This window comes from Neopsephotus bourkii, unplaced genomic scaffold (assembly GCF_033783945.1).
Source record: "Neopsephotus bourkii isolate Nb327-2 ecotype Australia unplaced genomic scaffold, CSIRO-AGI_Nbou_v1 NB_659, whole genome shotgun sequence".
Taxonomy (NCBI): domain Eukaryota; kingdom Metazoa; phylum Chordata; class Aves; order Psittaciformes; family Psittacidae; genus Neopsephotus; species Neopsephotus bourkii.
The window spans coordinates 8,094,446-8,121,984 of NW_026901158.1; the positions used below are offsets into that span (position 1 = coordinate 8,094,446).

General features: G+C 46.9%; 1 protein-coding gene and 1 long non-coding RNA gene across 4 annotated transcripts in view; one reads left to right on the forward strand and one right to left on the reverse strand.

Moving 5' to 3' along the window:
* Window positions 1-27,539, forward strand: part of ASTN2 (astrotactin 2) — a 327,690-nt gene that overhangs the window by 272,489 nt on the left and 27,662 nt on the right. For all 3 annotated transcript variants that reach the window (XM_061352931.1, XM_061352932.1, XM_061352933.1), the window contains one exon: window positions 23,549-23,690. In XM_061352931.1, coding sequence (XP_061208915.1) covers window positions 23,549-23,690 — 142 coding nt within the window. The remainder of the gene's footprint in view (window positions 1-23,548; window positions 23,691-27,539) is intronic.
* On the reverse strand, window positions 8,294-11,146 carry LOC133211992 (uncharacterized). The gene is made up of 3 exons (XR_009725352.1): window positions 10,747-11,146; window positions 9,138-9,323; window positions 8,294-8,781 (listed from the first exon to the last, which is right to left on the reverse strand). It is a non-coding gene; the product is annotated as an uncharacterized LOC133211992 (long non-coding RNA).

Consider the following 27,539-nt stretch of genomic DNA (forward strand, 5'->3'; position numbering starts at 1 on the left):
CGGGAGGACGTGCAGGTGGGCAGTGGTCAGCTCTTCACCTCGTGTTTCCTACAGCTGTTGCTGCAGCCCCTTTTCTGTTTTCTATCGAGGGAGGGTCAGAGGCAGGGAAAAGCAAACCTTGACGTAACTGTCCTTCCCTTCACTGTCTGGTAGCAGCAGTGAAATTCATGATCCATTCCTGTTGGCGCTGAGCTACCCTTGATGGCTTGCACAGGAACTCAGGACTTCAGCTCAGTCCAAGGAGCAAAACACTTAGTACCTCATCCCACAGTGATCCCTGGACTTGGAGCCTGGCTGCTGTGGTGACAGTCCCCATCGAGATGCCTAAATCAATTAGGGTCACATCATCTCTGGTCTCTTGACTTTCTCCCCTTTGCCCTCCCCCATCCCATCTAGCTGCATGTTCTGTGTGACATACCTACCACTCCCAGCCGGTAATGACTTCCACATGGGGCTGGACCTTGTGGACAAATCCCCTGTAACAATAGGAAATGTTCCTTGGTCTCTCGTTGTGTCTGTCTTTGGGAAGGAGGAGAAGGCGTTGACGACAAGCCGAAGAGCTCTAATATTCCTCCCGGACAGCTGATTAATTCCATCCTCTGCATCCGCTCTGGACCATCCCGCCCCGCCCCGCGCCTTCTGCTTTTTATTGTTCTCTCCACCTGGCTCCCTCTGGCAAGGAAGCCGATGGGATTTCGTGCCATGTGGAGCTCCAAATGGAAAACCCGGACAGTGAGAGCCTCTGCTCCCCCCACGGTCCAGGCCCAGTGGCTCTTGCTGGAGGAGGAGAGACTGCACCTTCCTCGCAGCCAAGACTGAGCTCTGGAATGGGGACGCAGCATTCCTCCCCAGCACGTCTGCTTCCACCTGGGAGAGATGAGACCCTGCCTTTTCCCACTTCTTCCCCCGCCATCAGGATAGCTCCTCTCCTTGCAGATCTCTTTGCAGGCTCACTCTCACACTTGGACCTTCTTCCTATATGCATGGCCACGTTCCTGCTTAGAAATGGTCCAGGCTGCTGCAGGGATGTGCCCACCCTTGCCCTGGAAACTGCCTGCCCATTGTGTGCTGCAGAGCCCACAGTGCTCGTTCATGTCATCGGTTCACTCACAACCTGACATAGGAAGGGCTTGTGGTGGCTCTCACACCCAGCTGTGGTCACTCGTGCACTCAGGTTTACACGCTTACTTGCACACATCCCCTCACTCTTCCACTGCAGTCTGGTTGTGTTTCATGTACTGGCCATTCCCTCACCAGACACACACTCTGGCCTCATTGCTCAGCTGTGATCCATAGAAAAGGGGAGAAAAAAGAGAGACAAGGGCATTTTGATTATGATTATGGAGTTGATTTATTAGAATCATTTTAAAACACAAAGCCATCTGTGTGCCTCTTCCCCATCCAAGATTTATAAAAGACGAAACCATCCATCTGACCCCCAGCTCTCCCTCCCCTCCTCTTCCCCCCGCCTCATCCTCGCCTTCCATTCTCCTCCGTGGCTCTCTTGCCAAAACACTTGCCCATACTTAATTCTCCTCCCAGAGAGACAATGCTTTGCATTCTTGTATTGGAAGCCAAAAAAAAAAAAGACAATTCTATTCTGTCTCTGCTCTGCAGCTTGGTCTGCTAAGTTGCTTTCCTGAGAGGCTCTGTTTAAAACAAAGATAGATAAAGGAAAAGACAAGTTGGTGCTGAAAGATGCTGGAACATCATTGCGTGGGGGTAACATTTTCATTCACTCCACATATCAAACAGCCACTGGCAGGCTGTCCCCAGGCGGGCGGATGGGACTCGAGCCTGTTCCAAAGGGCTCACCTTTAGGGCGGAAAGACGCTTTTGGATTCCATCTCCCATCCTTCCTTTGCTCCCTTTTGAGGGCCTTGGCTCCAGCCCCAGTTTTCGAGGGTTGAGGTGTGCTGACAGATTCTCTGAGCAGGATGAGCCAGTGGCTGAAGTCCAGAGCAGGAGGAGAGCCGAGGTCCGAGTTTCCTGGAATCATGCTGTGACAAGCAGGAAGAGGCGCAGCCCTCCTCTTCCTCACTGCTCCTCTTGATGCCGGTCCAGCCCCCCTGGGGTGCTGACATCAGAAGAGCTGTAATGATTTACACCTCTTGAGGATTTGGCCAAGTCTTTCCACCTCTCCATTCTTTCCAGATCTGTGATGCTTGAGGCATCCAGAAAACTAAGCCAGCATCACCAACTGGCAGTTAAGGATTTAGACATTATAATGCTGTTTCCCTTCTGATGAGGTTGGAAGGTAAGGAACACATCCAGAGCTCTGGAGCTCTTTTAGAGGAAGGAAGAGCTAGAGGGAATATCAGCATGCAGTTTGTGTGAACTAGAAGTGAACAAATGAAGTTTGGGATTACCTAATACACATTTGCCTTTTCTTATTTAGACATCAGGGAAGCATTTTCCTCAGTTTCAGTATATTCATTTGTAGCTAGTGTCCAGCATTCAAAGTCACAGCGATGGCGGGAGAAGGTCACAGATGATGGTGATGGCAGTGCTGAACAGCAGTGTTTTGACTTTGATTTTATGTGTGTGCACTCAGGTACAAGCCAAAACCTCTCTGGGTTTTGTAACTGTTCTTTTGAACTTCATCTTTTCATATAAATCTTATTTTTATGTTGTTCGAGAGTCCCATCTGAGATCTGACATTTGTTATTTGATATTGGCAGAGGAGAACGAAACCTGTTAGTGAAGGCTCATGGGTTCAACAGGATCCTAGGGAATAAGAGCAGGGCTTGTGAAAAGACCTGAGGATTTAGTGTCACTGTCATCTGCTGTAGCTCTTGAATCTCTTTAGTGACCCCTTTCTGTCCACAGAATTGTCTGTCTTCAGTTTCCCTGGTTCCAGGTGTATATTCATGGAAGCTGATGACTTACCACTTCGTTGTGCACTAAATCACCCAAGTGCTGAGTCTCCTCCAGGACCGTTTCACAATTCCCTTATGTCTGCTTAGAAAAGATAGGCATAACCTCATGCATTTATTTTGGAAAAGAAGGAAAAAGGAGTTTTACTTAGAGCACGAAACTGCTGTGGTTTGCATGGCACCTCTTTGCACTCAGGTCCCTCTCATTCCTCTTCATGAAAAGCATCTTGTAGAGGACAGACATTACTGACCTGACCTAAAATCTATCAGGAATATCAGAAAAGGGCTGGAAGTGACAGTATTCTAGGCCTAGAGCCAAATAACCCTGCTTAAACCAGCCATGACAATGGTCTGACCAGCAGTCTTCCCAGAGCATCCACACCTGCACAGAGATACCCAGCCATGATAAGATGAGCTTCTACTTTATGTATCCCAAAGTGAATGAGGACAATGGACAGGCACATCTCATAGTCTCATCTTCTCAGATCAGATCACAAGGATCCCTGGTTGCTCCATAAATGCTGACTGAAGAAAGGGAGTTTCCAGCCCATATTCCCGACACACTCAGCTTCTCCCTTTTGATTCCTCTTGACTGCACTGCTCATCCCTGCTTCCCGTCCAGCGCTGCTGTATCATGGCTTAAACAGCTGCCCTGTCCCACCCTCCAGGCAGCTGCATCTTGGGGCTGCCTGGGGAGCACAAAGCTCCAACACCATCCCTCTGCCCGAGCACGGTGCTGCCCTGCAGCACTGAGGGCCATGGGCACAGATCTGCCTTCAGGGATGAGCAGGACCCTGCCAGGCCGTCACCCCATCTTCCTTCACACTTTGCAGTCTGGTGCAGAGATGCCTTTTCTCCTTATATATTTTTTTCTTTCCCATTTTTCTTCTTTTTTCCCTTTTTTTTTTTTTTTCTTTCCATTGGTTGTTTGGATTAAGGGGCCTTAAAGGGGCCAGACATTTCTTGTGTTCTCTCATACCCTATAAATAACCGGCACCTCTCCAGTGCTCCAACTCCACCCTTCAGTTGCAGATTCCACTGTCTAGCTGCCACCACGCTGCGTAGCCTTTCACACTCTTCCTTTCTATTTAATATGGAAATATTAGCAAAAGAAAACACTTGCTGTCACCAATTCTGCAAGAGGAGGAGAGGGGAAAAAAGGGAGAAAGAGGTGGGAGGCACAAGGGGAAGACACAACCAGCCAAAAAGAGTATCCGGAGGAATGTTCTTCTCCCTCCCAGGTTTACAGCAATGTCTTTCCATCTGTTTTGTTTTCCTTCTCCCTCAGCCTGAAAGGGCTGCAGCATTATCATGTAATGTTGCTTAAATGTGACCAAAGGCTTCGCAAGTCTCCTCATGGACCGCAAACATAGCCCAAATTCCAAGGGAGCAATGCCTGCGGCGTCTCGTTAAAGCAGACGATTTGCAGCCTTCTCTGTAGCCCATGAATGGTTGTTTGGGATTTTGATTTTTCCTTTTCTTTTCTTCTTTTTCCCCTTTTTTGTCTATTCCAAGTGCATGCCGCCACCCAATCCTGGCAGGGGTTTCGTAACGCGCTGGTATATCTGGGAGGTATGCATGGAATCTTTCAAGTGCTTGGTCAAGTCCTCTGTGGTTTCCTTTGAGCAACTGCCCACCCTGCCAGCTCCCACCACCCCTTCCCAAGCCCCCTGACATGCAACCGGTTGCGCCATTCATGCCACAGTTTCACATGACTGCTGTCTCCTCTGGGTTTCTTTCTGTTCCTTCCTCCTGGCACGCTTCCTGATGTTGGTGAAGGATCAGAGGGCAGTAGCTGAAGACTGAAACAATTGAAGACTATGGAGCAGGCAGAGATAAAGGAAGAGCTCTTACCTACCAAGTGTCTTACCTACCAATGTTCTCCTTTAGGGAGGGAGATGTAAGCCTCACTTGGTGCTAGATGGTGTTAAGAGCTTGAGTGAGGGGAGTGGGGTGCTCTAACTGATGAAAGTCTGCCTTTTTACTGTACCTGAGGTGTTACTCTAGCAGTATTTTATAATGTTTTATGGTTTTTGTTCTCAGAAACTCTCTATGGGGCAGAGAAATCTTGTTATTCCCATTTGGAGAAGGTAGAATAGAAGCACACAGCCCTGGGGATAAGGGTTGGCTTGAGCATTGCTAGTTGCCTGGGTTTCCAGCCCAGTTAGTGTCCACTGGCCAGAGTGATAGGCTTTTAGCCTGTGGGTACAAGCTCCCATGTACCAGTGTCCATGTGGCCCTGCAGGAGATGTATTGGTGGGTTGTATTGACTACAACTGATCACAGTTGGATGGAAAGGTAGACCTGTGGGATGTCCTCCTTCCCGAAGCTCAGCCCGTGTTCACATTTCAGTTATGCCTCGTTGAATGTGTGTATGGTAGAAGCCTGCCTATGAGACTGGTTGTTTCCGTGATGGTTTAGCTATATCCTTAGGCCTGGACACATCCTCGTTGATAATAAGAAAACCCCAGTGCACTAAAACCAGGAAGTGAGGTTTATTCCTATGCAATTTGCCAAGAAACTTCTCTATCACTTTGTGACTGGTTTTTATTGTTTTCTTTCTTCTGTTTTTCCTTTATAAGACCTAAATTCTGCCCCACAGTAGTGACTGATGTTCCCCAGTGCATTTCTGCAGGAGGCAGCTGAAGCCCTTTAATTCAGGCTCTTCTTCATACAGTGAGATCTCTGTGTGCATTCATTCACCTGTGGAGTTCTTGTAAGGCCTCTTCAAGACCCAGCAGAGCATCACCTGCAGCCCCTGCATTGCTCTCTGCTCTTTCTGCCCTACTGTTGCATTAGCACTTAATGCACATGTTGGCTTTTCCTTGGGATGCAGCAGGCACCAGGCACTTGGGAAGCATTAAGAAATGCTTTTCAGTCCTTAAATAGTGACAAAGCTGCCTTTTGGCTGGGACATACCCACCCTTCAGGAGGGATGTCTGCTTGGTGTGGTCCAGTTCAGGAGCTGGGAAGGGCTGAAGCATCTCAGGGAGCTCAGGAGAAGTTAAAGGATCCCTCTGTGGAGTGTCTGCACACTGAGCACTGCTGGCTTGGCAATGATGCCAGTTGAAATGGAATCACTACAGGGGCAACTAAGCTATGTGGTTAACACAGTGACCACCCCATGCCAAATGCCAAGTCCCTGCTCTGAACATTGGGGTTTCACAACTAAAGTTGTAAGTTAGTTTGGGGTTTTTTTTTTATTTTTTTTTTCTTAACATGAGGAGAAGTGTATTTTTTTCCTGAGCTGCTTTGTTGGAATTGGCTGGAGTTGTTTTATCTGGAACTTTCCAAACAAAAGTCAGCCCGAGGCAGATACCCAGTGTGGAAAATTTCAACCCAAACAGTTGAAGTTTGGCAGTGGCGTAGGAACTGAGCGTATGGAAAGTGCCTCAGCATGCTGAGGCCATGCTACCTGCTCTGCTTGCAGGGATGGAGTAACAGATGGCAGTGTCCATATTGGGTTATGGGAGTCTGCATGCTAACCATCAAATCACTGTTATGGGGGACCCTGCCCAGTCACCTTTACAAAGATGCTGCGGTGGGATGAGCTGGGGGAACTGGATCACCAGCATCACGGCAGTGCTGGTGGGGTTGGGATGCCCTTTGGGAAGATGGGAAACTGGAATGAGGAGAGGAATCCTCTCTGCTTTTGGTCCCTTTTAGCAAAATGAGGGTGACACCGGCTGCTGGTCAGTGGTATTAACCCTTCAGAGCTCACATCTGAGATGTGTGCTCGTGTCCCAGTTGCACCCAGTTGTACCTATCCACTGGGCTGGCAAGAGGCTTCCAGCATGGGCACCAGGCCACCCAAAAGGTGAGCAGCTGCTTTATGTTCCCTCTGTGGCATCAGTATCAAACAGAGCCGTGGTTTTGACCTGGTTGCACATGAGTGCTGAGGAGTTGTGCTTCTGTGCGAGCTGCTTCCCAAAACCCCATGACTTTCTACCTCTGTGAGCCCCAAAGCTCCTCTTACTCCACTCTTCCTGTTCAGAAAAGAGTTTGTGAGCCTGGGGTTGTTTTGTTGTTGTGTTTTTAGTGAAGCCTTCAGCCTCTTTAAGAATGTGGCTAATCCTGTAAGAGCCTGGCATATTTTATTGGGCATCTATTTCCCCCAGGTCATTTGTGGAAGGAAGAGGGGCTCTGCTCCCCCCTCTGCCTCCCCTCTCAATGCCCCTGTCTCAAAACCCCCAAGCATAACCTGGAACCGAGTGCCAGGCCAAGCCTCCAGCTTTTCCATTCCTTTCTCCACATCCTCACACAGATGCACATCAGCCCTGCCACCTCACTGATGGCCACCAGGCATCTACCACCAACCCCATGGGGACGGCCACACACACAGGGTAATGTATTACTGCCAGGCAACCTGAGTGATGACTTCTCTTAATTAAGCTGGCTTTCCTTCCCTCTCCTTCTTTCTTCCTTTCTGTCCCCAAAATGTGGCAGCAAGCAGCAGCTGTGTGGCACAGGCCGGGTGACATCAGCTCTGTTCCTTTGGGATGGTGCTTTATGCTCCAGCTGAAATGTTTAGGGCCAGTTTTCATTAAAAGTGGTTTTTGAGAACGGGTAAGTAATAATTTGCTAAATCAGGCCCTGAACTGCTCAGTTGAACAAATTATGACTTGATGGGTTTTTTGTCTGAAGAATATGTGTAAAGGGAAACCCAGTTTAATGAAAAATGAGCCAGGTTGTTAATTCCAGCTTGGTGTCACCACCATCTTCATGTAATGGGTTAGTCATGGCCTTCTTTACATGTTAATTAAGCTGATGTGTCAGTAAGTGTTAGAAGTGCAAACTTGGGTAGCGTTTGAGTTGTTTTTTGTGCGTTTGCAACATTTGTTTAGTTTTCATTCAATGCATAAAATATGAAGGGAACAAACAGCTCAGGCACATTGTATCGTGTAATGAGACAAGTCACCAGATGTTAATTAATATATGAATATCGTTTTTATTTCCAATCGTCTGGCTGTGGTTTGAGCAAACCTATGTCCCCCAGCTGTTGCTACATGAGACAGAGCAAAAACAGAGCTAGAGTTCAGCTGCTCTATTCCCAGAGCGCAGACTCTTACCCCAGCTGAAAGAGGAGATGCTTTTAGGATGTGCTGTCCTCAGATGTGACACGGAAGTGTGACATTCTCCTTCTGTCCAGTGGAGGGCAACAGGGGACATGCTCACAGCCCTTCCTCTGGTTTTTGGAGGCAGCAGTGCTGGGGCTTTGAAGCCCTGCAGAAACTCATAGAAACATGGAACGTTTTGGGTTGGAAAGGACCTTAAAGCTCATCCATTCCCAGCCTCCTGCGACAGGCAGGGACACCTTTCACTAGAGCAGGTTGCTCCAAGCCCCTGTATTCAGCCTGGCCTTGAACACTGCCAGGGATGGGGCAGCCACAGCTTCTCTGGGCAACTTGTTCCATCCAGGTCTTTCCTCCTGGACACCGCAGTCCAGTGGGATTTCTGCTTCAAGCAGTGATTATTTATACACCAGCTTTGTGGTTCTTGGAGGACTCCCAGGAGATACTCAGAATTCAACTGGATAAAGCCCTGAGCAACCATGCCCCTGGCCTTGCTTTGAGGAGGATGGGCTGGAGACTTTTTGAGCTTCTCTGATGGCAAGTCAGGTAGTGGGCCACCATATGCAGCCTTTCGCTATCAAAAGAGTCATAGAATCATAGAACAGTTTGGGTTGGAAAGGACCTTGAGATGATACAGTTCAAACCTCACTGCCATGAGCAGGATTTGATTATTCTGTATTTCAACTGGAGGAGCCTTTCTAAGCTGTTCCAAGAATCTCCTTTCCTTTTTCTCCAGCTGTCATCCAACGACAACACGTAGTTGTACTGTGACCAGCCAGTGCATCCAGGCATTTCTCCTCCTCCTCCTTTGTTTCTATCTGCAGGGGTCCCTGCTAACAAAAGCACTATTTTAATGTCCATCTTTAAGTTACTTTGCATTTTTAAATATTAAAATTCCTTCTGCTTGTATTACTACAGCCCTCAAGATCTTTTAATTTGCTTTGACTGAGCCTCTGATCTCCTGTGCACTAATAATGCATTCCACTTCATTCAGCGCTTAAATCACCACTGTTTCGAGTGAGAAATAAAATGAATTACAAGCCTGATTATTGAAGAACCTTGTTAGTTATAACTCAGTTCCCATCACCCTCTTTTCAGCACAGCCTGTGTTCATTTGTTCATTTGTCCATTACTCAGTTCCTTACCTTCTCTATAATTCTTCTGCTAATTCCCACCTTTTCAAGCTTACCTGATAATTGCCCATGTCATGTTGTGGTGCCCCTTGATACCCAGATAAATGAGATTGTACCACACTTCTCATGTCTAGGGAATGAACTGTCTCATTGAAGAAATGCATCAGGTTCATCTCACACAATTTACTAAACCTGGGCTTGCAGTTTATTCTTCTTGTCTCCATGTCATTAAGGATTCCTTCCTTTAAAAGAAAAGGAAAAAGAGGGCTGTAGGATGAGATCATTTTCTTTCTCCAAGCTACACCTGTGCCTTGAATATCAGCAAGGAAGGCTGAGCTATTCAACCTCCTTGACCCGTTGCATGGTCCACAGATGCATTGATTTTCTCAAGGCATCCCATCTTCTGCTAAGACAAGAGCCCGTGACTTGCTCTAAATTGCTTGTGAACTCCCTGACACTCTGTCTTTGTTTTCCCTCCTCTCCTCCCTCCCCGCCAGTAGCTGCCAGGAGGAGAATAACAGTGGAATCTCCCACATTGCTGTGGTCTGAGCAGGTTTCTCTCACATTATGGCTAAATAAATATTAATAAGAAATATGGAATAAGAGCTCATTGACAAATTCGGCAAATATTTGTCTGTGCCTCCCCTTTCCAGCCACCTGGCTCCCGCAGGAAAGTTTTGCCCTTTCTCAGACCAGAGCATTCAGGAAATAAACACTCGCTTTATTTTCTTGGAGGAGGAGGAAAATGAAAATAGCATTTGGGGGCCTGAAACCCACATCTTACATTTAGTGTGGCCAGGAGCAGCTTCAAACTTGCTAGTTTGAGTGATGGCTTTTGTCCGTGACTTCAAGTGACAGGTTAGCACAGGGCTGGCCAGAGTAGGCTTGAATGATGCCCCTGATTTCACCTTGATGACCTGGAGTGCTTTGCTGCACCTTTGGAGGGACAGCGTATCAAAATAAGCTCCCAGAAAAAAAACAGATTGAGTCTTTGAGGCAATCTTTACACTTGAAAAATAGAAATCTTGGTTTTAACAGGAGCATCAGGCAGAAGGAATAAAGAGAGAAGAGATGAGATGGTGATGGCGCTCACTCCCCTAGGGACATGGTTCAAGTAGTTGTAGCCATGGTTGCTAGCAGAGACCTGGAGCATGATCTTTAGAGACAAACTCCCACCTGGGAGGTGGCTTTAGTGCAAGGCTGCTTAAAGGCTTAAAGGATGCAGGGTAACCCTTACTTTAAAGAGTGACTTCAAGGTTCAACTCATTCCTGCTTTGGGATTTGCCTTCCTGAGAGCTTGAGCAGAAGCTGTGCTGGAGGGCGAGAAGATAAAGTTGAGAACACTTAGACCAGGTGATTGTGTTGTTGCAGTGCAGGTTTCCAGTTGACCCCAGTCTTTTGATGGGGGTTACATTTTTTCCCACTTTTTCTTTGGTTTTCTTTGGAAATGATCTGTTGGTGTGGTCTTGCAGAGGTGTAGCAGAACTGGTACTTCAGTCACAGTTATTCTCTATGGCAGAAGTATGGGACTGTATGAGATACTGTGTTTAATTTAATAGCAAGCTGTTGTGGGAAAACCCGAAGCACAAATGCTTAAGAGAAACCACCTTCATCAGAGCAATGGGAGAGGCAATTCCTTAGTCAGTAGTTGCAAAGTTCTCCTACCTTCAGGTTACAGCCAAGTTCAAAGCCACTGGCAGCTCAAAATGTTTAGAAGGTTCCCCCTGTGCAGCGTCTGGGGGTGTTGTTGCTATGGTTTTGGTCTGATGTGCACAGTGTTTGCCTTGAGGATGCTTGGGAGTACCAGAAGCACACATCAGAAATGGTAAGGTAAACCTCCTTGTGGACTGTTGGGGTGTGCTCTTGTTCACAAGCTCCCTGTGCCAGGCAGTGTATTTTTCCTTCATGATATTAGCTTGTTAACTACTAGTTAAAAGGACTCCATCTCCCCTGCCCACACTGGGTTAAAGGCTGAAGAAGCAGAGAGACCTGAGGCATAGCCCAGGTCTAACTGGGTGAACTGGTCAGCTCTGTCTCCAGGGAGGTAAAGTTGGGTTGTGGTGGCTTGCTCTCAAACTTCTGGAGTGGCAGTTGAGGTTCAGTTATTGTGCTATCCACAACACATCATTACTGGTCTGTATCCATGGTCGCAAGCAAAGCTGAAGGACATAGTTTCAATGCAGAGAAAGAACTACCCCTCCTGCAGCTCAATGCTGAGGCTGGCATAGGACAAGGACATCAGCGCTGACCCTAACCCACTAGCACACGGAGAGGTTTGACACGAGGGCTGCCTGCCTTCCTCCAGAGCAACCACTGGTGGTGTTCACACCATGGGCCACTTTCGTCCCAGTTCCCACCTTCAGGTTTCCTCTAATCACTGCCAGCAGAAAGCTGCCTTTCAGACAGACACATCCTTGCTCCCACAGCTCCTCCAGCCCAACCACGGGGCTTTGCTCCAAGTCCTGGGATACCACGTGGTGGCGTTCCTTAGTCCTCCAAGGATGGAGTGGTGGATCCCGCTGTTCCCTTAAAGAGACTGACTAATTACTTATTACAAAGGAGGTTGCAGGAATCTGGAGTGGAAACTACTCCCCAGGCCAGCAAACTCACACCTAAGCATGCCAGGCTGCTTCCATAGCACAGCACATGCCGGAACAATCAGTGGGAGGCTTGCAGGAGTGGGACCAAGGCTGTTTTAGGCATGTGTGTGTGAGTGGAGGGGTGTGTATATATAGAGAGAGATATATATGTATAAAAAGTGCGTGTGTGTGTATTTTACTATGTTAAGCTATAAACTGTATGGGTTAGGTATGAATTAGAACCTTATAAAATGTGTTTACTCATTCTGTGTAACTCAAAGCGGGGATTAAACAGTAGGAAAAACTGACCAGGAGAATTTTCCAAGCAGAAACAATTTTACAGCTCTCATTGTGAACTTTAGAGGGAGGGTTTTGGGGGTTTTTTGTTGGGTTTTTTATTTATTTATTTTTTTTTTTAGGACTTTTCCAGAGCAAGTTTTTTGTGTTTGAATTCTTACGGTTATTAGATAAAAACAAGGGGAAGATGAGGAAGAAGGATGAATGGAGGAATAGCAGGAGAGCTTTCTGGCAGGCAGGATTCTCCCCAGGCACCTGAGCCCCATCCTTCTCTCCATCTCTTCTGACAATATACTTTCTGTGCCAGTGGCATCCTGGAGGGCCTTCCTATGGCATGCTGTGCTCTTGAGCAGGTCCTGCTTTTCTCATCTTGAAGACATCCTTTATAGGGAAAACAGTTCCCTAATGCTGCTGAATTGAAAGGGAACAGGCAAAAGAAATGAGCAGTGGAAGCAGAGGCAGCAGGAAATCGAGGCTTCACTGAGCATCTCAGACAGGGGAAGAAGAGAAGGAGGACCAGAGGATGGGGATGGATTGAGGTCTTGGAGCCTGTTTGCCCTCCTTCTCATAAAGAAAGTCTGGCTAAAGCACAAAGGGAATAATGTCACCACTATCAAGTGACTTACCCAGGGTCAATTCCATTTGAGTGGTGTTCAATAAACACAAAGGTATATGCAACCCAGAACCTTTTCGTAGCTTAGTTCCTCCTCTTCTTTCTTTCCACCCTCTCTTTTGAGTCTCTTCTACCTTCTTGTTCTTGCTGCCATGGTGAATCATCTCTGCCTTCAGGACCGGTGACCCTTGTGCAGTTAGCAGAGCCTGACTCACTCTTCTCTGCATGTTATTTCCAGCCTTAGGAAGGTTGGGGGTTGGTTCTTGGGGCTGGGGTTGGTTTGGGTTTGTTGGTTATTTTTTTCCACTTCACTTTATGAACATTTTCCAGGGGACTGGGGAAGGGAGGGGAGAAAAGAGACCTGAGAGGGTTCATTGTTTGGGTAATTTTCCCTACTGCTAAATGTCAACATCCTACGCCTAATGCTTGGAGAGTAGCAGGACTTCTATTTCAAGCTTTGCAAGGGATGGGAGAGACTCACCTTATCTCTCTAACATGGCCCAAGCGATGTTTGGGTTCTATTTAGGGATTTGAAGAAAAGAGGGAATTGATAACCTTGCCATATGAGCTCCGGATTGGCTACCTGGCACTGGCTTCCCTCGTCAGCATGGATTCTGGAGCAGCCCTGGAATCCATTTACCACTTGGCTTAATCCTGCTCTGCTCATTCTGGGAATCTGTCTTTTGTCGTCTGAGTGGTCAGATGTTGCACAGTTGCTGGTGATGACGTGTCTCCAGCTAGAGTGATCGGCGATCCTGGGGTTGGAAAGTGTGCTGAGATACCTTGTTTTGCTAAGGATATCATCTAGGACTTTGCTGTTCCCACCATAGAGGGCCTATGGTGAGATGGTTTCCCAGGGGACATCATCCGTGAGAGCTGCCCTGGCTACTAACAACTCCCCTTTCTTGTGGATACCAGTATTGATTTATCTTGGTTTCTGAGAAGCATGACTTTAAATTCACATTCCTTCTGTGCCAGCATCCTGCTGTGCACTTACAGCAGGTATCCACAGTGCCTGGAGTTCGCTCACGTGTGAAAAAGGGTGAATAGTCTTTCAGAGATGAAAGCCAGCTATTAATGATTGGAGATCAGGGCTGGGGCTCTGTGTTATAGCCTCAAATTTGCCTTTTGCTGTCTTGAAAAAGTAATTTCCTTTCTTTGTGTCCCTGCTCCCTCGCCTGTTGCCTCTCCTGAGGCTGCAGCCTTCTGTGATGCAGGTGTGATGGAGCTCACAAATGCTGCCACGTTGTCAGAGGTATTAATGGCCTTTGTGAAGTGCACTAAAGTCTCTGGGTGTCAGCGCCTTGTTAACATGTGTTTTGTCCTCAAGGAAACAGACTCAGCTCAGTTTAAGAAATCAGGGATTGTATTCTGTCCTTGCGAGCAGCAAGACTGCGCGGTGGTGTGGGAGATCCCGTCTCACCTTGTAGTTTTAGTGGGAAAAATGGGGTGATTGCTGATATGATGATGGATGCTGAAGTAGACTCCTCATGGCCAAGAGATTCCCAGCTCTTTCTCCTCTTCACTGGCTTGTGTCTTCTCATAAATCAAAACCGTGAAGAAAAATGTTAACTTCATTATGGAGAAATCAATAAGTGAATGATTCATTAGCTGTGTGGAGAAAGCTGTTGTGAAAATACTTTAGTAACCCAGGTAATTCCTTGTTCAGGGACTTATGTCAACCCCTGCATATGTTAATCCTGACCGAGTGGGTGTTTTTTAGCTTCTGAGTTTGGTCAAATAATTGCTTATTTTCTCAGTTTTATCCTGATATCACATTTGGCTTCTCTTGTGATACCTGCTTGGATAAATGGGGAGTTATGAAAAGAGGGACAGTGAAATGACCTGCTCTCTAGTCTGAATCCAAGGTAACTGGACGTATCTATACAAATATTTAGAACTCGTTGTGTTTGCACAAGTTTTAACCTTGGTCCTGGTAAGCATGTACATTAGTTTATCTGGCACACAAGTGTAATGGAACAGCTCACATGAACAAAGCTAAACATGTGTAAATGTTTGCAAGATACGGGTCAATAATTCTTTGGAAATCATAGCAAACCAACTCTTCATTTTCTTATGCAGTGATATTCTCCTCTCCCTCTTAGACAAGTGGTCTGAAATATCTGTAATAATCATTATGGTGTGGTTGTTCCAAATAGCTCACAGCCAGGATGCAGAAACTCAGCTAGTGTAAATTGTTATTGTTCCATTGACTTCAAGGGAGCTACAGGAGATTTTATGAACTGAGGATCTGCCCCCACATTCTCAAATGTCCAAAACTGCATATTAGGGCCAAATAAGAGGTCTGCTTCCATGTGGATACCTCCATCAGGACCAATTTTTGTAAGTGTTCGTTGGCTGCAGATTTGGCTGCAGTTGTGTGTGCTGAGCCCTTTGGAATATACTGGTCCAAAGTCTTATCGCTGATTCATCAGCATCTACACATATTACCTCTATTTAGAAGAAATGGGGCCAACCAAAGCTGGTTGACACTACAGATAGTGATTTGCTCCACTTTCCAACATTGAGACATCAAGTGTAAGGAGGTACCGAGAGCAGGGTCAGGCAATAGTGGCAATATAGAAGAAAGTGGCTGATCTAGAAGTCCAAAAATCCCACTTTCCTAGTAAGTGCAAGGAGAAATGAAGCACAGACCAACCGATGGCTTTTCAGCAAAGCTTTACATTAATTAGCTTTGACAAATTACCCGAGCTAATTATGGGTTTAGTGATTAATTGCGCACTGACTTTCTTTCTAGGAAATGTGCTTTCCTCCTCCTGCTAGCCTGGTATTTGCATATGTGTTGTAAGGCTTGAGCTTCAGTGGGTGTGAGTTAGCCAGTGGGGTTCCGTGGGGCATTAAACTTCTGCCGTATTTAATCGTAAAGAGCTGAAAATAAAGGTAAAAGACTGCTCAGTAGAGCTGGAAATGAAAGACCTCACCCTCCTTTCTTCATAGACCATCATATACTAGGCAGGTTAGGAGGTTTGTGTAGGTGTAGCACCAGGTCCCACTTGGACTGGTCAGAACCACCTTGTCATTTACCTTTCCTTAGGAAGGATTCTGGATTTCCACTTCAAGTTTAGTCATCTTAATCCCAGCAGAAGGTGGAACCTCCTCATTACTCTGAACTGGTGGAGTCCAGGTCCTTGGTGCCATCTTTGCATCCAAACTTTGGGAGTCATTTTCAGACACTAGCTTGTTCCCAAGGAACCACAGGAGTACAGTAGCTTTCTGCATTTAAGAAGAAAGAGATTATGGTACAGGTTTTGTTGCTCTGTCTGAAGTATCTGAAACATCAGTTTATGCTGTTGAAGAATGGCTATGGGGCTGGTGGCATTCCTAGTGAACATAAAGCTCTGTGCAATCTCTGGATCTGCTACAGACTGCTGACTATGGACCTTGGGAACCACCAAGTGCTCCAGATCATCGGTCCGTTGTTTAGAAATCTCTAATTTAAAAGAAGCTAAAACTGAAAGGAAAGTAAGAATGGGGTTAGGAACTAGATCTGCAGTGATGAGGGTGAGAACTAGATCTGTGGTGTTGGACAGGATCTTCTGCCAGACACAAAGTATCTGAGGACAAAGCTGATGTCTTTGTTTTGTGTCTGCACAACTCCCAGAACAAATGGGTTCCCACTTTGCCTTGAAATCAAGTAACTACTTTAACATGCTGCAGAGCCCGAAACAAACTCCAAGGGAATAGATAAATTCACTTGGACTCTCCACCATGCTAATGTGAATACGTGGCTTTGAGACTGGAACTGGCTCATGCCTGGATGACTCCAAGCATAGCGAAGTCAGCTTGTGTCTGGCTGTGGTTGACCCTTAGCAACCCAGTGAACCTTGAGAAATACTGGAGGGCTGTTAGCACAGAATGAAATTCATTAATTCTCACTCTCCTCCAGCAGTGTACAGCCTTAGGGGAGATGGAGGAGGTGATGCATTTTTACATGAGTTGAAGCAGTTTTTCTGAGGTCTTGGATACTGACTGTGGAAGAACTGTGATAAGCAGTCTGCAGAGAGCTCAGGTGAAGGAGCAGTGAGTCCAGTTGATGAGCCTGAAAGCAGAATATGCTCGTGATTACCCTTGTGCATCATGTTTTTAGAATGTTGCAGCTCATCCAGATGAAGACCATTTCCTTCTGTCCAACTGGCTGCTCTTGATAAGAACAGTGCAAGACAGCTCATCCTTCAGTTCCATGTGGTTGCTCTGTATGGAGCAAGCTCTAGCCCTGAAGAGCACCAGCAAAGCCATTCAAAGGACTTTTGTGACACTGGAATGCAACTTTTGCTCTTAGCTCAGCTAAAGCATCGCCCCTGACATTTAGCCATCTACAAATGCACCCTTCCAGAAGAACTGGGAAGCCCAGAGGAGAGCTCTTCATTATTAGTAATATGTCTAGTAGCATATAGATATAGGAAGTTAATGCCCCAAAAATCATAACTTGGGCAAGATGAAGTCATTCAGAGAAGTTCTGCCATTTGCACCTTTATACAAGTTGGCAAGTGAGGCACAAACTGTGCCTGAAGTTGCCCAGCGTCATCACTGGCTTTTCTGTTTCAGCCTGTGCCCAGCCAGAGGGATTCCTGATGGATGTGTCTTAGAGAAAAGAAATCACCCCAGAGGCTGCAGGTTTTATGGGCATGGGGCTTCAGCTCCCATCTAACACAAGAGGCTGGCGTGTATGGATGCTCCCAGAACGTGGGCAGAAGGTTTTTTTTTAGTAGTAACTAGGTCTTTTTATTTCTTTTAGAATCTGGCAAGCCGTGTAAGGAGGGAGGTTTTGACATCCTTCCACCAGGATCTGTAGGGACGGTTTGCTGTTAATGATCTAGGCAGCAAGACAGACCATCTGCTGATGTAAATCGGAACAGCTCTGTCGCCTAAAGTTATGTTACACTAATTTAAATCAGCCCATCATCTCCAAGACAAACCACCTTTCACTGCTTTCCCCTATCAAGCACCAGCTCCGAAGCACATTAAACCCAGGAACAACCTTCTTGTGGAGGATTCACCCCGCAAGCCTGTGCTCCCCATCCAAATGCCCAGTCCAGGCCTTCCTCTGAACCTCTTCTCCTTGGAGGCAGAGCCCTGGAGGAAGAGGAGGGTGGGATGAGTACCCCCAAAAGGTGACAGTCATGGAGGGCTGGACACGCCATTTGTTTCCTCATTTCAGGAACCAAATCCTGGCAACAGAAAGTGGAGTAAGGTCTCTTTTTCCATCTGCTTCGCTGGCATTGCTCCGGAGGTCATTGTCGGGGACGGAGGTCCTCACTGGGCCCCATCTGCCTTCCCTGGGCTCCCTCATTTATGCCCACTTGGGCCTCTGACATTCTACTCTGTTTTTCTTTCCTTGAAAATGGATCGGGAATTGGGAGCCGCTGCGCAGGAACGCGCCTGTTCCCCATTACAGCTCCACCGGGGCTGTAACACAATCGTGCCTGCTCCATACCCACACAGATATTTATTTATCCATACAGGCTTTCTCCTTGTTTTCATTAAGTTAGGCAGAAAAGGTTAATCTTTCTTCTGCTAAAGCTTCAAAACCAATCAAGCTAAATAAAATATGATTTCTTTCATTTCTTTTTTAAAGGACACTCTCTTTCCCTCTGATTTTTTTCCCCCCTTTAAGTACCAGGATGAGGTCACAGACAGAGATGCCACAAGAGTAAATTGAAAACAGGTTGAAAAAAAAGCAAAAGGGAGAAAGACGGGGAGAGAAAACCACAATCAGAAGAAAGTGACTGGTAACGTTGCAGGGTTGGTTTCACCCAGGCTAGTAAAGAAGATGTCAAGACAGAGACATCAGTGCCTTCCTACTTTCCCCTTTCTGTTCTTTCTGGGAATCTCGGAGGTGAATTGCAACAGGGAGGTCTCTCATCTTCATTTCCACTTTGGTTTGCACTGAGTTATGTCTGTGCCACTCAGCACCTGAACACAGACTGAAGATATGGGAATGCCTGTAGAGAGAGGGCTTCCTTTCGCATCTCTAGTTTCCTGGAGGCTCCTGGCCTTGGTCTCTGGTTTAGTCTGTAACTCGTGTTGTCTTCAGTGGGGTGGTTGATGGTTAACTCATCCTAACCACTGGCGCTCACAATGCTCCCAATCGAAGGACCAAGACAGGCCAAGACTTTTGGATGCTGCGAGCGAGTGGTCTGAGCCTGCTCCCACCCATTATCATTCCTCAGTCCCCATTGACCATCTGAACCTCCAGCCATTAGATATGTGCTCATTCAAGAGCAGATTAACAGCTCAACCTTGCAGGCAGGCAGCTGAATAAGACTTCAGACTAGGCATCAAGTTCAGTTTCCAGGTGGGTATCTGAGAGCCATCACCGGTGGATGGACCTATATACCTCACTGTGGCCAGAAGTTTGCAAAGCTTCATAAAGTGGGATTAGCCCGTCCCACCCCACTGCAATCTCTGCTGTTATTTTCCTCTGTTTTAGGGCAAGCTCTCACCCACACAACACCAGCATCAGCATAAGATGCATGTTTACAAAAACAAAGAGGATGTTTGCCAAACTCCACAGCATGTGTGCAGAACAGGATGAGGCAGTAGTGAGGGGGTTGCACTAGAGACAGAAGGAAAATGCTACCTGGAGGGAGCTGCATCTTCATCATCGTCAGTTGTAGAGCAGAGGTTGATTTTCAGAAGCTACCTGAGGAATTGAATGGTTTGGGGCAGACCAGCGCTGGGAAGGCAGTGGTATGGAGAGATTCTTGCAGAGATTTGATGTGCAGTTGGGAGTATCAGCATCCCATTGCTGAGCACAATTGTGCTTTTACCTATAAGCAGTGTGCAGCAAGTGGCATCTTTTGCTCTGTGCACAGCACTTACCACAGTGATGGTTGAGCTCTGGTCTGGATTTGTCACTACTGAGAAGTGAACACAGGTGAGGGATCCTCACAGGAGCTGGTCGTTTTTCCTTGATATCTGTAACAGCTTGTTGCTTTATTTAGTGTGACATCAATTATTTATTACTATTAATGAAGGACACAGATGGCTGTCTGGTCAATAAAATATCTTCTGCTCCACAGAGATGATCTATTTAGCTATCATTTACTCTGCAGAGAACCTTTGGATTCCTTCTGAAATTTAATAACACAAGCAAAGATACCAATCTACAAGGTTTGTGCTTCAGTGCTGCTTGGGGAGGCTGAAATCCTTCTTTATATTTGCTGGCGGGCTGTGTGCGAACACAAGTCCAGATGGGAAAGAGAAGCCCCTTTACTTCCAGCACTTATCCATATAATCCCCTTTATAAAGTGATCAAACTCCTTAAAAGATAGTTATGTTATTTGCCCTTCTCAGGAGTAGCCTGTTTATTCATATCCAATTTACTTTCTCTTGCCATTACTGCCCATTAGCCTAAATATTTATTTTCCATCTGAGTGCCTGCCCTGTAGATGTATTAACAGGGTTCTGTATCTCCACTTGGTCATTTTATGTCTCTCCTTGCATAGTTTTTTGTTACTTCCTTGTGAAGCCTTCTCTCCTGCTTTCCCCATGCCTTGTTCTTAAGCACAGATGAGCAATGTTACATACTGAGCTCTCACCATGGCCTTGTGCAGTTAGGTTGGTATTCCTCTAGTGCTACATCCCAAGACCACTTTTCCTTGACAGGACAACGTTAGTGCTCCATTATCCTCTTGGAATGCCAGCAAAAGCACTCATTGCCTTAGTGACATTCCAATGACTAGGATCCAGTCTAAATCTAGGGAATAACTTGTTTTCTGGCCCTGGAGAAGGCTTAGGAGATTTCTCTCAGAGCACCATGGACTGAATAACAGCCTCTGACTTCTTTTGTGAAAGATGTCGCTGTGTGCTCTGCTTCACCCAGGGCAGAACACAGCAAAGCAGCTCCCCACATTCACTGTGGGTTCACAGCTGTGGGCAGTCAGTTTGTCCCTGGGACATCCTTTACCCACTCCATCTTTGCTCCATGGTCTGTGCAGTCTGGTACAGCCAGCAACCTCACTGCTGCTTATACAGGTGCAGAAAGACTCCCAGCCTTGGGGCTGAGGTTTCAGCACCTTTGCTAGCATCTGTTTTGCTGTTTTCATAACAACCTCTTTGCTTCTGCTTGATTGTGGCAGGTCCAATGAGAGGGGAAAGTTCCCCGGAGGTTCAGGGTTGAACACTAAACACCATCTTGCATAAGGATCTTATTGCAAGGGTTTTGGCTTGTGTTAGTGGACACTGAGAGCTCCATTTCCTTGCATGCAGGGGGACAGCAATGCAACAGTCTTCAGGTTTGGTCCACAGCAAACCACTGTGTGATGGAGCTGCCACTGTGTTTCAGGGCAGTGCTCACTGCAACGCTGTTCCCCTCAAAGCTGCACAGGAAGACCATGGAAGATGAGCACTCAGAAAGTAGTGGGTGCCTTACAGAGTTAGCACTGCAGTTATAATACATTCTTAAAGTCACTGGTTGAACATGACATTTTCCACCCCCTTTCCAGTCCTCTGTATGTCCATTTCCACCCTCTGCACTCCCTGTCTCAACCCTGGGTTTTTCTCTCCTGCCCCATCTCTTCTGCTCCTGGCACAGATGTCCTGACTGATGCCCCTGGTATCCATGCACTGCCAGTCCAAATCTCCACTTGGTCTTGTCCAGTTGCTCATCATGGTCTCTCTGCCCAGCTTCTCTCTTTCCTACCCCTCACTGACTGCTTCTCAACGCTGAGTGCTCTGGAGGAAGGTGTGAGATCCCACAGCAGGCCCCTGTGGGATGATGTTCCCCCTGTGAAGTTTCCTTCTGGTCAGAAGAGAGGTTTCTTGTGGTCTGAAGAGGCTTAAGAGTTCTTGCTCCAGTTCAGCAGCACAGTCTGGTCCTTTGTTATGTGTTTGTGATTCATCTGGTTTGTAAGTCACGGCAGTGTCTGTTCTCAATGAGTTCTGGTGACAGGGAGTTCCCCAATCCAGCCCAACGTCATATGAAAAGGGATGGAAATGAAAGTTGGAAATGAGCAATAGGGTTCTGTTTGTTTGTTTAAACCATAAACCCAGAGCTAAGGGGCTTGCTCAAGGCCATTCAGTACTCATGACTTTCAAGCAGTGATTTTACCATTGCCAACCCAACCTGCCCATTGGGTTGACTTGGGATTTGGTATGGACCATGGCTGGGAACTGGGTTAAACTACAGAGATTGGTGACAGAGTTGCCTGAAAAAAAAGTTTGGAAAGAACAAGTCATGCTGGGAGCATTAAAATGAATAATTAAGGCTTGGATTCCTTTAGGGAGGAAAAGAATTTATTACTGCTCTTTTCTCTAGCCAAAGGGGACATTTGTTACCGAGTTGTGTATTTTGAGACAAGACTCCAATGTGGTTTGGAGGGGTTGGGGAGGAGGGGATTTCTTCTCCTACCTGGGTAATCCAGCCACACAGTGAGACCTTCTGGGCTGGTTATAGCACTGGGTTATTTCTTAGGGTCTATAGCAAGAAATCAGACTTGTGCTTCATTTCAGTCGTCCTCAGCCACTTTTGCTTTTAGGAATATGAAGTGCTGAGAAGGGAATTCTCCTCCTCCCTTTGCTGCGGTGTCTTGACATTTACACATGCACAAGGTACCTGGCACAGCAATCTGCATCCAGGTTTGCTTATACCAGCATAACTCTGTCAGCTGCAGCAGCCCTTTCTCTGATTCCCGTCAGTGGGAATGGGGGCACAACCAGGGCAGCTGCTCTTGCTTTTTTCACTGCTTGAGACCTTGGGCTTTCAGTTACATTGATATAAAATGGGAATTGAATGCAATGAGCTCTAACTGATAGACAGCCTGCCCACTGCAAGGAGACAGGTTGCACGGCAGTGGATAATCATGCCCCAAAAGCTTAATAAATGGAGCGTTTTCAGTTTCAGCTGGGTCATGATCTAAGTGTTTAATAAGCTTTAAAACCCAGAAGACCAAGGGGCAAAAAAAAAGGTTTTTCATAATTTTTAATTAGGTTTTTTTTTTTTTTCTTCAAAAGCTTGTAAAGGAGCGAGTGCTCCTGAGCCCAGCTGAAGGAGCTCCAGTCAGAGCTCCAGGAGCTGGCAGGGTGCATAGGAAAGGGAATGCAAAGCTCCTGATTTTCATTGAATAAAAATAAAACACACAAAAAAAAAGCCCCAGCACATTGAGAGAAATTCCATCCAAGCTCTAAAAATGTCTCTTTCCTGATAATCTAACACAGCAGAAATACATATCAGTGTCTCAAGTGATTATTGAGAAAGGCCATGTTCCCCTTAAGAACTGACTGCAGATGAAGTCCCTACTAGGAGAGCCCTATTTATCCAGGCTTCCAGCTGTCCTGGGACCCAAAGCCCATCCTTGGGTGGTGGTCCCCTATGTGTAGCTTGCGGGGAGTCTGCATGTTGCCTGGATGCTCTGTGAGTGCACCTTCCGTGGTCCAAGCACTGACTTTGCAGGTTTTAGACCTCATAGCAGCCTTCCAGTATCTGAAGGGGGCCTATAGGGATGCTGGGGATGGACTCTTCATTAGGGACTGTAGTGATAGGACAAGGGGTAATGGGTTAAAACTAAAACAGGGGAAGTTTAGGTTGGATATAAGGATGAAATTCTTTCCTGTTAGGGTAGTGAGGCACTGGAATAAGTTGTCCAGGGAGGTTGTGAATGCTTCATCTCTGGCAGTGTTCAAGGCCAGGTTGGATGAGGCCTTGGGTAATATGGTTTAGAGCGAGGTGTCCCTGCCCATGGCAGGCGGGGTTGGAGCTTGATGATCTTAAGGTCCTTTCCAACCCGAACTATTCTATGATTCTATGATTCTCCAGTCGGTCCATATCAGCTGATGGCTCTAGTGTTTTCTACTTGCTTTGTCCACAGGTGACATATTCCATATAGATTTGGGGCCATTCTTACCACAGCTAGAGTGTGTTGATTGCCTGTCCTATGTAGAGGTGTTCCTACAGTGGTTTTTAAATGGTCAGCAATAATCTTGCACCTGTATTGATGCTCATCTCTTTGCTCTCCAGGAGAATCCCTGAGCTTTGCGGATGATTTGCTTTCTGGCCTTGCAACATCCTGTGTGGCAGCGGGTAGGAGCCATGGAGATGTCCCTGAAACCAGCATCTATTCAGTCATTTTCAAGTGCCTGGAACCAGATGGTCTCTACAAGTAAGGAGAGGCACGTGGGGAGGTGCTGTGGGCAAGGAGGGGTCTCCAATGCTATTATTGTTACTGACTTTTTTGGTCAATGCTATGTTGCACCAGATGATGAGACTCTTGGTTTGGGCTGTTGGAATGGAAAACCAGTGTCTACAGCACTGGAGGCACTGGGAGTCTGAGGGAATAACTGGAATAACTCACATATTTCAGTATTCTTTCATGCCTCATGGATAGGGTTATGTGTCATGGATGAGCTGAGCTTACGTGGTCAGATTGAAGCAAGTTGTCAAATGCCTGGTGGACTGGAATAGCCAGATGTCAGAAGAGTGATAGGTGATGTTTATGGAAGTTGCTGTTTATATCAGGATACATACAGCAGATCAGAGAGTCACCAAATCCATCTCCCCACCACCCAGTTACTTTTGCAGGGATGGTGGCCACCCCTGTGCCGATGTTCTTGCGTCTTCTGAGATGTTCTTTGAGCACATGTGATTGGCTTCTCTGTGTGAATCCTGTGAAGCAATTAGTGTCCAAAGCCACGGGATAATTTCAGGATCTGGATGTTAACTTCTCCTTCAGTATTGTTTAGAGGGAGAAAGAAACAGAGAAAAAAGGCAAGGAGACAGAGGAGAGACAGAGTAAGCAAGAGAGAAACACCCAGGGCTTAATGTCAGAGGGACTGTAATAATTAAAATGCATTTTGTAGTGAGTAATGAAACTTTTTATGGGACCACAAAAACATTTAAAACGAGAGCTGGCAAATGGTCTGTCAACGAGAACTTTTAAAGATCTTGATTAATACTTTCCCTTTGCCTCCCCCTCCACCACCTCCCCAGTTCAGTATGTTGACAGCCTCTGAAGAAGGAGCTTTTATTGCACATCTCTTGAGTGGGGTTGTGTCCAGGAGCATCTCCAAGTGATACCTCTTGCCATTGAATTGGTTTAGATGTTTTCTTGTTAAATATACATAATGCATCAGTATAACTATTGGTATCTATGTGAACTGGGCTGCTCGGAAAAGGTGCCAGGGGGAGGCTGGAGCAATCACAGAGTTTGCTATCAGCACACCACCCATAAACTCAGCTGGTTGTGGGCTCTCAGCCTTTTGGCTGCTGAGGGCACTGGATGAGGGATGAGCCACTTGGTTTGATAGGGAGGCTGCTGCCGAGGTGAATGCACGGAGTTGGGAGCCAGAAGGTCTGGCTCTTGGGCAGCCTGAGCTGCCAAATCATCTTCTCCATCTGCTAGGCAGGGATAACTGCACTCACCCATCGCTTTAGGGACTCTGTGATCTAATTCCTGATGTCTGCAAAGGGCTGGGAGAGCCTTGGGTGGAAGGCGGAAAGCTTTGTCCAGGGTTTTGTCATCCCTTTGGTCCAAGCCAGGCTTCTGCTTCTCAGTCATGAGGCACATTGCCACGGACGGGGTAAGCAGAGTGGGTGATGCCCCATGTCCTGGGGGTGGCTGTGGGCAGCTCCTGCTCTCTGTGGGCATGCCTGGGTGTGGGACTGTAGCTTCCATGGGCAGCTGTGGCTGCAGGCAGCAGTCCCCTGGCATCGAGGAGCTTTGGACCACATCCTCGTGTGGGGACAGGCCCTAGGGTAGCGCGCAGTGCTGGCTCCATCCAGCAGCTAATGCTTAGGAGGGGTTGGCATGCCATTCCCAAGGCTGTGCATGCTTAAGTGCACATACAGGGGCAGATGTGTATGGATAGATGGCTGTGTTGGCACTTGTGGGGCATGGACCCACGCTCCTGGGCATCATATTGATGTACATCAATATCAAATATGCATACTCCAGCACACGCGTATGGACTGATACAGATGTCTAATGCATTGGTATGGTTGCATGCAGATCCAGCACACATGCTTGCTCCAACCTGGGACCTAACCAGCACGTGTTTACTTAGCGTGTGTGCATTCTCAGATACATCGGCACACACATTAAGTATTCCTCTGCTCAGATGTCCACACAGTTGCAACACAGCATGAAGAAAGCCAGAACAGTGAAATGTGAGGCTAACACTCTGTTCCGAGCTCGCACAGACGGAACAACAACAGAAACAGAGGCACGGGGTCATTGCTTAAATTGAATTTCTTCTGCTTGTTTCATTTGTTTCTGTGGAAAAACAGCTATCTTGGAAGGCTCTGGCCTGGGTATAATCGTGATTATAGCCACTCAGCAGGGACCTGTGCTTTTCTCTAGGCTGTTGGGTGAGCACACAGGGTGCAGCATCAGAGCTCTTCAAAAGCAAATGCTTTTGCTTGTTTGGTAGTCTGAGGGTGTCATGTGAACTGAGAGAGGGGACTCTTGAGATCATGGAAGTCTCTTCTGCTCTGTAAATGTGTTGGACATCCTGTCCCTTTTCTTTTGTAGTACCTACAGCAATTATACCCTGTTGTTGACCATTTATTTGGAGTCTTACCAGCCTGAGATCAAAGCTGAGCTTGAGTATGAAAAACAAAACCAAGAAATGCTCTAGAAGCAAATAAATAAACAGAGCGTGATTGATTCCTCTGCTTTTGAGACTTCTGAAATTTCAAAACATAAACTAACAAAAGGAGAACTAATTCCTTTGTCCTTTGCAATTTCAGTCTGATGAAAATCTATTGCCTGTCATCTCTTTTCTTGCCCTCGCCTGTGGTATGTTAGGGTTGGGATGCTAGTCCTTGCACAGAGGCCTTTCAGAGGGAAAGTGGTTCATGTCAGCAAAGATGGGTACCACAGGTTCATGTACACGAGTGGACACTGCTGCTGGTCTGTCACAGTGCCCATGTGCGGGGATCCATCCTGCAGCCATGAGTTTGCTTTAAGCTCTTAAAAACCAAAAGTCTTTAATTCTTGCAAAATGCGTCACAGGAGAGGGGATTATCCTCCCCCGAGATCAGCTAGACCAGAGCAGGCTGTCAAGCTTCCTCCCAGGTGGATCTGGACAAGGATGGGGTGAGGAGGGCAGAGGGAGAGATGTCTATGTGTCTGTTAAGTGCTTGTCTCACATGGCCAAGCCAGCGTAGGCAGCAGATAATGCCAGTCAGACTGATGGTTTGGGAGCACCGTGCTGTGACAGGGCACTTGTGATGCACCAAGCACCAAACCCCTGTCAAGAGAAAGGGCTCTGGCTTGTCTCACAGGTCTGAGGACTGAGCTTACATAGCTCAGCGCCCTACGGACCCAACCAGTCTCTTCACCGTAGAGACAGGAGCTTCCCGTGTGCATCGCACAGCCTCCCTGAGCCTTCAGCCCAGCTCATCCATCTCAGTTTCTCATCCCATTGTTCCATGAGTGCCTGGGGATGTCTCTTCCCTGGGCTGTACCTGCTCAGCTGCTGGAAAGCAGCTCTGCCAGCCCAGCACGTTTCTTTCAGATACATGAGGAGACACCAAGTATCCCTCAGCCAAAAAGGGAAATTCTGGAGAGGGAAATGAACCCCACCTCCCGCTCTCCAATGGAGCTGCAGTGCAAACACACCAACTTCTTCCCCGTGCCACAGATACTATAATTATAGATTAGATGAAATCCTAATGTTTCACTTTATTTACATTCCTGACCTAGCCTATTCATTTCCAGTGTTTGTGCCAAGAATCAACACAAAATTTACTGGAAATAATATGGAAGTCATCAGGATCCCTTCCAGAGCCTTTCCTTGGAGTGCGTTCATGTGCTGAGAAGGAGCCTCCACTTTGTGTATTCCCTTTGCTGGCTCAGATGGGGTTTCCCCAGGGGGATCCTGAACCAGCCCAATGACTATGGCTGGGAGAGTGTTCCAGGAGCACTGGAAAGGTGGAAACCCCTTGTTAGGGGATGAAGGTAAGGCACTGCCATTGGATAGAAGGGGATGATACAGTTAGACTTCAGAAT